Consider the following 12,549-nt stretch of genomic DNA (forward strand, 5'->3'; position numbering starts at 1 on the left):
CCACGACCTCTACCATCTTGAAGGACAAGGGCAGCAGATACATGGGAACACCACGACCTGCAAGTTCCCCTCCAAGTCACACACCATCCTGACTTGGAACTATATCGCCGTTCCATCACTGTCGCTGGATCAAAATCCTGGAACTCCCTTCCTAACAGCACTGTGGGTGTGCCTACCCCACGTGGACTGCAGCAGTTGAAGAAGGCAGCTCACCACCACCTTCTCAAGGGCAATTAGAGAAGGGCAATAAATGCTGGCCTAGCTAGTGACGCCCACATTCCCATGAACGAATAAAAAATCTTAAAGTGCTTCACTTATTTTGCGATATAAGTAGTTTGATATGTGACATGTTAGTGTAGCAATGCTTGGAAGGAACAGGTGGTGTTGAACCTATGGTTCCCATATCTCTTCACCTCTGGGGTTTATCTTGCTTCATGTCTGGGTCTATTATAGGCTAAGTGATGGAGATCGATTGCTATGATTAGCCAAAAACTCCATTATCACATCTTGCAACCACCAGTATGGTGGTAGACGAGCTTGATGGACCTTGTTCCTATTTGTTTAGCAATTCCTATGTTCCTACACACTTAAAAATACTTATGTAATGCAGTGGCCATTGTTATGTAGCCAGACGGGGCAGCTGACCTGTGTCTGCAATGCCCTACGTGGAGTAATCAGTTGCACTGCCAGTTGATATTTTTTGGTGGTATTACCTGACAAGGTAATGCCTGGTGAGGATGTCGTGAGAACTGGCATTTCTTTGAAGGTTGTAGTGGATTCTTTGGTGTTATGTTATGCACCTGGGTTTAATGTCTCTTCCACCTCCAATAAGGGAACATTGCTTCAATATTAGTTTTGATTTCGATTAGGAGCTGAAACCCTCAAACTTTTGACTCCGAGAAAAGAGAGCTACCAACTAAGCCAAGTGATCACACTTGGTCTTTATTTTGGATGTGGGCATTGCTGGCAAGGCCAGCATTTATTGCCCATCCCTACGTACCCTTGAGATGGTGGTGGTGGTGAGCTGCCATCTTCAACCCTTGCAGGCTTTGTGGATTATAATTTTTCATAGTTTTGATACAACTGAGCGGCTTGCTAGACCAATTTAGGGCAATTAAGAGTCAACCACGTTGCTGTGGATCTGGAGTCACATATAGACAAGACCGACCGAGCAAGGACAGGAGGTTTCCTTCCTTAAATTAATTAGTGAACTGGATTGGTTTACAATGTAGTAGCATGGTCAGCCTTACTGATACTCGCTTTCTATTCCAGATTTATTTAATTAACTAAATTTAAATTCCCCAACTGCTGTGGTGGATTTGAACTTGCATCTCCAGATTATTAGTCCAGGCCTCTAGATTACTAGGTCATTTAACACCCTCTCTGCACAAACGCTTTGTCTTTCAGCACACCATTAACACATCTTTGCCTTTGCTCCATGACCTCTGGTCAGTTATTCTCTGTGACCCTCTGTCCTATCAACACCTTCCCTTTTGTTATCTTTTGCCCCACCCCCGCTTTATTTGCTTAAAACCTTTTACATTTCAAAGTTTGCCTGTTCTGATGAAAGGTCACTGAACTGAAAATTACTCTGCTTCTCTCTCCACAGATGCTGCCAGACCTGCTGAGTACTTCCAGCATTTTTTGTTTTTACCTCTAGATTACTAGTCCAGTAACATAACCACTATTCTACCATGCCCATAATTTGCAAATATGTGTATTTTCAATAATTTATATTTTTGTTTTGGTAAATCTGTGTAGGTGGCAAAAAGAGGAAGTCATCCAGAGACAGTGAGAAAAGCCCTGAAGAGAATTTAAATGTACCTCAGCTGAAGATCTGACGTCTCCTGCAAAGCAGCAAGTTTAAAGCAAAAGAGGGGCTGCAAGGAGAATCAGTCACTGACTGATTATGAACCATTTCTTACACCGGAGTCCAAATAATAGAAACTGTGGTAGTCAGACACTGGCAGGGTTTGTAAACATGAAATAAAATTAAAGCAACAGTGACAGCGGGGCCCAAGTAACTCGATACAGTTTTTCCTCATTTGATACTTTGAATTGAGAATTTAAATTTTGCATGTTTCTCATTGCCGTTTCATTTTACTTAAGAGGAACAAACTAGATAGATTTTGAATTAGATGATTTTAGCATTTATATATAAAGGATCGTACAACAAAATGCATTATTTTTCCATGAAAGTCTCTATTCCTGTCAGTCTACCGCCCATTATAACCTGGGTGTGTTGTGCTATGTTGTGATATTGTAAACACATCCTTTCTGTGGCACGACTGGAGTATGCTTCAGGAATGTAACACCTCTCAGGTTTCACGTAACGTTGATGCTCCATTTGAGCATTGCTTTTGCAGTTCACAAGATCATATGAGCCCCTTTGATGTGTCTTTCTCTTGTAACACACACCCCAGAAGGTGATGGGGGTTGGGGATGGCACATTTCTTCTGGTTGCAATATATTAGCAAAGTTGTAAAAGCAGCAGGTCCATTTCCTCGTGAAATGATAAATGTGTTCTAAAGGAATGCTTTTACAATTTCAGTAGAAATCGTATATGTGGGATACCTTCCTGCTATGTTTACCATGTCGCTATCATAGCAAGAGGAGGAAATCTTGCCCCTCCATGTGTCACCCTATTTAATATATACAAAGCATGTTACAGCCCATATCACTGCAGACTGAGTGCTGTGCTTATGATTTGTATTACCTCTGAAGTTCTTCAGGTAAATATTTTTATTGTGATTATCTCAGATGTATATTCTAGAAAGTAATTAATATATAAGGTTTCACCACTGCAATATCTACTGTTTCAAAAGCGTTGCTGTTGGCAGTGTATAATGTCACCTGAATCATAGCCTTGCAATGGTTACCTATTATCCTGTAAATAATATCATGTAGGAAATAACCAAGAAAAAGTATTCACTAGTTTCAGATGAAAACAATACTGTATATGAATGGCTGTCTATATTTTTAAACAGGACACTTCTTTTCCTTTTCTGTATCCTTGCTCTGCTATCTGTTTCACCTGTCTCTCCCTTATGTCCCAACTTCAGAAATATCTTGTTTGTATACATGCTCTTAGTGCCCTACCTCTTAAAACGCCACACATTTTGTGGCACAAATTTTGCTTCAGCTCATTACCTGAGCTGACCACAGACTCTTTGACATTCCAGGATTTTTATGTTTATTTGTCACAAAGTATCACCCATTTGAGACTGGCACCTCAAAGCAATGCAATCTTAAAGCCCCAAGTTATACTCCTGGCTCAGCCATCCAACTGCCAGTTAATTTTAGGGACAGTTGGCCCTGCGCTAACACAACACTTACTTTGTAGCCATTGTGGTTATAATGCAGCCAGTAAAAATTAAAACAGTAAGACTAGCCTCTCGAGAATTCAATGCATGGTCACATTGGTGGCTGTTCTCAACTTATACTGCAGTTTTTGCGTCGTAATACAAAAAACATTTTGCATAATCATAGCTGGGCCATGATAACATAACTCTTGGGGGCTGCACATATTGTACATTTATTCAATCTTTTAGTGTCTTGAATTAAAAATTTTGTAGTCCTGCTCTTTTTCTTTCGACAGTTTTCTGCCACCCTTTTCTATAGTCATTTGAGTCCTTGCTGAGGTAACTGGCTCATCGCCTATTATTCATATATGAACCTTGATACCAGGTTGTTTGACAGCAAGGTCATCACACTTTAGCTCACTAAAAAGTATACATTTCCTTGTCAAAAGTGTACAGAAGGGATCACCAGATGGCAAGCAAGAATAGAAAGTCTGGGTCATTTTCCTTTGCTTAACCCTGGGCACTGAGGATAATTTTTGCACCATAACACCACACAGTTTGAGAGGCTGAGAATCTTATAAAAGCAAAATACTGCAGATGCTGGAAATCTGAAATTAAAACAAAGTGCTGAATATACTCAGCAGGTCTGGCAGCATCTGTGGAGTGAGAAACAGCATTAACCTAGGCAGTTCTGATGAAAGGTCATCGACCTGAAACGTTAACTCTGTTTCTCTTTCTATAGATGCTGCCTGACATGCTGAGTCTTTCCAGCACTTTCTGTTTTTATTTGAGAATCTTAGTTTCTTGGTCAGTATGAGTCAGCTACTTGCAAGTTAATCTCATTGAGCCATCAGGAGAGGCACAATCCTGTTTGTTTTTAATTGTCATACAATCCATATAAACTAATATACATTGGGGCGGCACAGTGGCGCAGTGGTTAGCACCGCAGCCTCACAGCTCCAGCGACCCGGGTTCAATTCTGGGTACTGCCTGTGTGGAGTTTGCAAGTTCTCCCTGTGTCTGCATGGGTTTTCTCCGGGTGCTCCGATTTCCTCCCACAAGCCAAAAGATTTGCAGGTTGGTAGGTAAATTGGCCATTATAAATTGTCCCTAGTATAGGTAGGTGGTAGGGAAATATAGGGACAGGTGGGGATGTGGTAGGAATATGGGATTAGTGTAGGATTAGTATAAATGGGTGGTTGATAGTCGGCACAGACTCGGTGGGCCGAAGGACCTGTTTCAGTGCTGTATCTCTAAACTAATAAGCACATTGTTTGACTTGTGTAAATAGGCAGACAAGTACAAAATGGGCAATTCCTAATTTTGAACTTGATTGCTTAGATCAAAGATTGAAAGGTGTTCCAGGAGGTGAAGATGTTGCAATCAACTGTGATGTCCTCCATGGTTATATAGTGATACTGTACACTCGCATGTGAGAAAAGGCCCTCGTTGCACTGAGTAACTAGAGAGTTATCTGCATTCATGGAACCACAGCCCTGCAACAATTGGTGCCTTCGGGGGAGGCAGAAGAAATTGTATTTGGGAGGTGGACTTTAGCATTTATGTAAGTAAGGTTGAAATGGTTTTTTTATACTGATGTGGTACTATTATGACTTTTTTTAGAGGTAGGTTTACTAATTTTGGTTGTTCGTGATGGTTTCACCACATTACATCTTGTATCCAACCATCCCGTCCAGTGAAACAGCTTTTATTCCCCCTGTCTGTATTTAATCACCGATAAACAAGTGTTGAAAGCAAAAACTGACTGCGGTGGTTCAAGAAGGTGGCTCACCACCACCTTCTTGAGGGCAATTAGGGATGGGTGATAAATGCTGCCCAAGCCAGCAATGCCTGCATCCCATGAACGAATAATAAAAAAAGAGAAAAACATAATGGGCTTGTTTTTGCTGGAGTGGGGCATCTTGCAGCGTGCCCATGTGACTTGCTCCTGTACATTAGGTTATAAAATGTGTTTCCCACAAAGTTGCTGGAAATGTGAGTTGATAACAATGCGACAAGGGCAACTGGGACCTTGGTGAACAATGGAACAAACCGTAAGATTTGAAGATGGAGAACTAACTAGAGAAAGGATTAACAATGAGGGTGAATAGAGGCAAGTTAGGTACAGAGAGAGAAATAACAAGGAAAAGAAGGATTGGATTAACAGTTATCAATTAACAATTATCACATCATTAAAAGGGTTCTTATGCTGTTGCTTGCAAGACTTCTGGAGTTTAATGAGCAATTAATGTGCAAATGCAGCCAAATCACAGAAGTTAAGTATACGATACCTATGTTGCATCAGCTGATTTAAGCCAGGGTGGTGGTGACAGCAAGGTGCTACAACTGGTCTCAGTACCCCTGGGCTGGGAAAGGAGTTGGCAGAGGGGGTGTGGGGTGGTGGAAATCAGTCTATTCTCCATCCAGTGACCACTAGGGCGGCACAGTGGCGCAGTGGTTAGCACCGCAGCCTCACAGCTCCAGCGACCCGGTTCGGTTCTGGGGACTGCCTGGGCGGAGTTTGCAAGTTCTCCCTGTGACCGTGTGGGTTTCCGCCGGGTGCTCTGGTTTCCTCCCACAGCCAAAGACTTGCAGGTTGATAGGTAAATTGGCCATTGTAAATTGCCCCTAGGGTAGGTAGGTGGTAGGAGAATTGAGGGAAGGTAGGGAATATGGGATTAATGTAGGATTAGTATAAATGGGTGGTTGATGGTCGGCACAGACTTGGTGGGCCGAAGGGCCTGTTTCAGTGCTGTATCTCTCTTTGACTCTAATGGAAAGTGCGTGTGTGTGGACCTTGGTTGATGCCGTCATGATTGAATACCCTGCTCATATTTACTCCACACAGAGGTACCAGAGGACCTGCTAGTACCTAAGGAGTTGCAGGCAAGAAAGGTGTGTAGACAGTTCTAGAAATGCACAGCAGGTCAATCTAAAAGAGAATGTCATGTTAATGTTTTTGGTGTAATGCCTTTTGGGGATTGACATTGACCAGGTCCTCTATAAGGCTTCTCCAGTCAAACTCTGAGGCTTCTGATAAAAGGCTACACCCAAAACATTAACTTATCTTTCTCTTTCAGCTACTGATGACCTGCTTTGAATTTCCAAAATTTTTTTTTTTCTAATTTCAGAATTCTAGTAATTATGTGACTACTCTGCATTTCTTTGAGAACCAGTTGCACTAAACAACAAAACCTCTAAGAAGCTCTCGAAAAGACATTATTTGAAGTCGTTACTTCATAGTGAAAAACCCAACACGAAAAGAATAGATTGCTATTAATTCACAATGAGGCTCACCAAGTTGGAAGCTGAGCATGCCTTAAGGTGATGGTAAGGCTGAATTTCCAAACAAGAAATGTTTATATTTTTCTATTTTGTTTAACCCATTATTTTTTGAATACTTAACTGATTTTTCCAGTTGACTGAATTCCCAATTTTCATTGTGCCATCAAAGGATCAGTGCCAGACTCTAATAAGGCCAGAAAAAGGAAAAATCAGAGGGACAAATAACTGGGATCATTAGGGCAGAGAGAGCGACCTAGGAACAGGTTAGCTTCTCTCTCACCTGGAGAATTGTTTAGATAGACTTTAGGAGAGATAAAAAGGAATGGCATTTGGCATAGTTTATCCATACAGGTTCCTATTAAAATTCTCAATGGATAAAACTGTTATAACTGTGCATAATGGGTGCAGTATAGGGTTGGCCCTTTTCAACTCCATTCTGACCAGGTACAGAGATTTAATGTTTGCTGAGATAATTCATTGCAAACGTTAGTAGCCAATGCCTCCAGATCATAAGAAAAGTGAGTAGAGAAGGGTAATTATTTCTATTTAAAAATCAGTCTTTTGAAAAAAGAATGAAATTCTTTTAATGAAAAACAGGGCATGACTTTGAAATGTGTATTTTCTGAGAATGCAACTTGATTATTGTTATGGAGAGAATCACTTTTTTTGTTTTTTGCCAAGAGAAATATAACTGCCAGACCACCGGTATCTGGGTTACAAAAAACACCCCACTTAAAAATTACACAGTCTGCCTGAGCCAAAATCAGACAACTGGCAACTTCGGGTTACAGCAAGCAATGTAATGGCACCGTGTAGTGAGTGAGTCAATACCATAACCGTCAGAACTAAGAGCATTGGAAGTTACCCTATGTCTCAAAGCGATGTGCCTTCTTTGAGTTTATAGAATTAGGAATCTTTTCCAAAATAATATTCTATATTGTGTTGAAAAATTACTTTCCCTTAAACTATAAAGCTGCCAGTTTTCAGAATGCATTAACAAGGAAGATACTTTGGCAGTGGGGGTTGGGGAGCGACAGGAAAAAGGAAACCGTAGTCCTGTTAAAAAAAAAATCAATGTTCCTCGATTGAATAGTCTGCCAACAAACACATGGAAAACATTCATGAAAAGTGGTCACTTGTCCAAGGTATCGGAGTGCCTTCTGGAGAGAAGAAAGGAGGAAATTGGCAAGAAAAGTCTTGTTAAGAATCGGTTAACCTTGTGTGGTTTCTCTTCAACTTTGATTCTTGTATACTGAATGGGAGGTTGTTCATAAAGATCTAATAACTTGGAGCCCTTTTACAAGCCTTGGCTTATAACACAATTAAGTAAATTTTACAATTGACTGCCCTGGTAAGTGATAGGAGCAGGTATTGGGAATTAGAATGAATAATCAATCAATGCACCTTAATTCATGGCCTGCACAATTGGACAGAACATTTTGTAGGCTGCGAAATCGAGCATTTTTACCACAACACCCCAATTCTTGATGGGTGCTCCTGTTGCCAGTTGTATGTCGCAAAGTAAAATTTACCCCTATATTTATTTATTCAGGCTATTGAACCTGCACTCCCAGCTTTTTCGTAGACTTAAGGCTATATATGAGACCTGCGTTAATACACTGCTCCCTGATATAATTGGTACAACTGTTGAGCTGCTCAGCGACTGTGCTGCAAACTGAGTAGAGTGTATTATTGGCAGGAGCCATTCAATAAGACCTTACATTTATATAACACCTTTAATGTTAAGAGTGTCCTTAGGCGCTGCACAGATAGTCTAATGAAACTGATGCCAAGCCAGGAAGGGAGACATTGGGGTGGGGGTGGGGGGGGGGGGGGGGGGTGACTAAATGTTTAGTCAAATCCATGGGTTTTGAGTAAAAGCAAAATACTGCGGATGCTGGAAATCTGAAATAAAAACAAAAAATGCTGGAACCACTCAGCAGGTCTGGCAGCATCTGTGGAAAGAGAAGCAGAGTTAACGTTTCGGGTCAGTGAACCTTCATGGGAACTGACAAATATTAGAAAAGTCACTGGTTATAAGCAAGTGAGGTGGGGGTGGGGCAAGAGATAACAAAGGAGGTCTAGATTGGACCAGGCCACGTAGCTGACCAAAAGGTCACGGAGCAAAGGCAAACAATATGTTAATGGTGTGTTGAAAGACAAAGCATTAGTACAGATTAGCTGTTAATACACTGAATATTGAACAGCAGCAAGTGCAAACCTGAAAAAAAACAGTGGGTAAGCAAACTGAACAAACTAAGATGAAATGAACTAAATGCAAAAAAAAAAGATTGTAAAAAATGTGAAAAAGAATGTAAAAAAAAAGGAAGAAAAAAATAACTAAAAATGAAACTAATTCTAAAAAACTAATAACGAAAAAATGAAAGTAAAATGGGGGGCCCGTTTGAGAATGTTTTTATAGGAGATGGGGTAAGTGGCAGAGCATAGAGGTTTCCAGCCTAACTAGAGTGAGATGAAATATTAAAGATGGTGGCAAATACGTTCACATAAGCTGCTCTTGCCAAGTGCATACCCTCGATTATAAACAGTCATATATTTGTTCCCATCACTGACTGAGCCATGATGAAGGACTAAGGTGTGAGTAATCATACTAAGCAAGTCTTTGTTACACTATTATGTATGAATCATTTGTTATGTATATGCACAATAAAAAAAATAGTTTATGCTTGCTTTGAACTACTTCTATACCTGAAACAACAAAGTGTTTAAAAGGTTACTTTTGACTTTATTAATATTTACTGTTGGTAGAGGCGGAGGAAAGAGTGAATTGAACCAGGGAAAATGACATTTCTGTTTCATTATACTGCATGCAGCCTATGCGAGCTAATCTCCATGGTATTTCTAGTAAGTAGTCTTGAGCAGGATTGCCACTGACCGGGATCCTCGGTGGGAAAGTGATCTAAATTGAACATCATGTGGTCATTTAGAGAATAATTGCCAACTGAAATATCTATAGATTGGCAGCTGCTTGTAAATCCCAATTGTGTTGACCTTTAGGAAGGCCAGATTATCAAAGGCAGGAAATATCGGACTTTTAGCTTCTTTTGTACTGTTAACACATTGAAGTGCAACACGTGTGTGCTACATGCAAGATTTTAATATAACAAGTAAATAATTTGCTCATAGTGAGTGCAAGGTTATGGTGTAGCGTGACACTTGCAGGAGGTGTGCACTATATGCAAGATTTTTAAATGCCAGAGGTAATACTCAAAGTTTGGTTTAAAAAAACGTGCATGGATTTAAAATTGTGCTTATTACAGGGAAAGGAGCGCCATTCTGGCCAAGTTAATTTTCATTGAAGGCTATCCAATCTCAGTGCCTCAGGCATTATAGAAAGAACATTAGAGCCATGGAAAACATAGTGTGTATTCACCAGAATGACATCAGGGATGGGATACTATATGAGGAGATATTAGGACTCTTTCCACTGGAGCAGAAAAGGCTAAGAGGAGACGTTATATGAAAGATTTTGATAGGGTCATTTGGGAACGACTGTTTCCTATGGTTGGGAAGTCGGTGACAAGGGGTCATCAATTTAGAATTGTTACCAAAAGTAAGGAGGGGTGTTAAAATACATTTCTGTATTTGGAGAGATCTTAGAGCATGGAATGCTTTAGGGAGTAGTTCAGGCATTGCATCTTTTAAGGAAAAAGTGGATAGATATTTGAAGCCGAGGGAGATGCAGGGTCATTAAGACAGCACGGACAAGATTAGTTTTGGATTGTATTAGCAAAGGGTCAGCACAGACACGATAGGTTGAATGGCCTCCTTTGCTGTAAACCTCTATGGATCTGTAGTTCTATGGGTTCAGAACCTACCAATTCCATTGCAAACAAAAACCCATAAAATTTTACAAGACAGTTATTAAGAAAATGAATAGCAAGTAAGGAAGATCTGCAATAAATCCAAAGGAACCAGTTCAGTAGGAGACGATGAGGGAGGTGAGCATAGGAAGAATATCATTTTGTTTCTCAGTTCAGCCAATAATGGGAAGTAGCTTGAACCCATGCTAGTCAATTCGTGTTTGTTTTCAGCCCTAGCCAAAGCTGCAATGCATGCATTTTTTTGTGGAATTTTATGATTGCTCATATTGGGGCATATAATAAAGAACAAAGAAAATTACAGCACAGGAACAGGCCCTTCGGCCCTCCAAGCCTGCGCCGATCCAGATCCTCTAAACATGACGCCTATTTTCTAAGGGTCTGTATCTCTTTACTTCCTGCCCATTCATGTATCTGTCTAGATACATCTTAAAAGACGCTATCGTGCCCGCGTCTACCACCTCCGCTGGCAACGCATTCCAGGCACCCACCACCCTCTGCGTAAAGAACTTTCCACACATATCCCCCCTAAACTTTTCCCCTTTCACTTTGAACTCGTGACCCCTAGTAATTGAATCCCCCACTCTGGGAAAAAGCTTCTTGCTATCCTCTCATGATTTTGTACACCTCAATCAGGTCCCCCCTCAACCTCCGTCTTTCTAATGAAAATAATCCTAATCTACTCAACCTCTCTTCATAGCTAGCGCCCTCCATACCAGGCAACATCCTGGTGAACCTCCTCTGCACCCTCTCCAAAGCATCCACATCCTTTTGGTAATGTGGCGACCAGAACTGCACGCAGTATTCCAACTGTGGCCGAACCAAAGTCCTATACAACTGTAACATGACCTGCCAACTCTTGTACTCAATACCCCGTCCGATGAAGGAAAGCATGCCGTATGCCTTCTTGACCACTCTATTGACCTGCGTTGCCACCTTCAGGGAACAATGGACCTGAACACCCAAATCTCTCTGTACATCAATTTTCCCCAGGACTTTTCCATTTACTGTATAGTTCACTCTTGAATTGGATCTTCCAAAATGCATCACCTCGCATTTGCCCTGATTGAACTCCATCTGCCATTTCTCTGCCCAACTCTCCAGTCTATCTATATTCTGCTGTATTCTCTGACAGTCCCCTTCACTATCTGCTACTCCACCAATCTTAGTGTCGTCTGCAAACTTGCTAATCAGACCACCTATACTTTCCTCCAAATCATTTATGTATATCACAAACAACAGTGGTCCCAGCACGGATCCCTGTGGAACACCACTGGTCACACGTCTCCATTTTGAGAAACTCCCTTCCACTGCTACTCTCTGTTTCCTGTTGCCCATAGGAGAACATACAGGAGTACTGTTTAAAATGTTGTGCTTTCCAATGCATTAGTTAAATGAGCACTTTACGGTCATTTTTGCTGGAAAAACCATTGCATGTATTGCGCTCTCAGATTCAGTGAATAATTCACAAGTATGCTACCTCCAAAAAGTTAAAATTCTTATTTGCTTTATTAGTATGTATTTTTAAACAACTGATATTCCACGCTGATATGGTTGAAACCTAACTGTTGTAAATGTAATTGTTGACTTGATAACATAATTAAAATTGGAACAAGGCATCGTATAATTCTCTACTTATCGCTGAGATAATGCTAAGGTCAATGGCATACATTCTGGTGTCTTTTTAAATTCAGTATTCCAATGCAGTTTAATAACTTTGAAAACAGGAAATGTGGTATTGGACTGTGATATATTGTAGATTTTAAAGGTAACTATACTACCAAATTATCTGGTCATTCGTCGCATTGTTTAAAACATTGTTGGTCCAGAAAGTTTTGCCCGCATAAGTCACTCCGCTCAAAGTTCAAAGGCTCCGTTCTTCCAACAACCTTAAATTTTGGCTGCTGTATCAGCATGTATAGACACTTTGGCTAAGACTTCGAGCCCCTACAAGTTCTTGATCTCAGCATCGTCCACTGGCAGAAATGTCAACAGGGCAGGAGGGAGGAGGAAAACCGGAAGGTGAGTGAAGCCAAGTTGTGCTCATTTCTGTAAACAGGTTTGCTGGCAAAGATCTGGGCTCTGATCTGCCACTGACCCTCAACCAAAGAATGGCACAG

General features: G+C 40.8%; 1 protein-coding gene across 3 annotated transcripts in view; it reads left to right on the forward strand.

Moving 5' to 3' along the window:
- The window catches only part of LOC137380762 (metal transporter CNNM1), a 125,476-nt gene extending 117,089 nt beyond the window's left edge, over positions 1-8,387 (forward strand). For all 3 annotated transcript variants that reach the window (XM_068053081.1, XM_068053084.1, XM_068053083.1), the window contains one exon: positions 1,762-8,387. In XM_068053081.1, coding sequence (XP_067909182.1) covers positions 1,762-1,841 — 80 coding nt within the window. In that variant the 3' untranslated portion in view covers positions 1,842-8,387. The remainder of the gene's footprint in view (positions 1-1,761) is intronic.
- The last annotated feature ends 4,162 nt before the right edge of the window (positions 8,388-12,549 follow it).

This window comes from Heterodontus francisci, chromosome 20, assembly GCF_036365525.1.
Source record: "Heterodontus francisci isolate sHetFra1 chromosome 20, sHetFra1.hap1, whole genome shotgun sequence".
Classification (NCBI taxonomy): Eukaryota; Metazoa; Chordata; class Chondrichthyes; order Heterodontiformes; family Heterodontidae; genus Heterodontus; species Heterodontus francisci.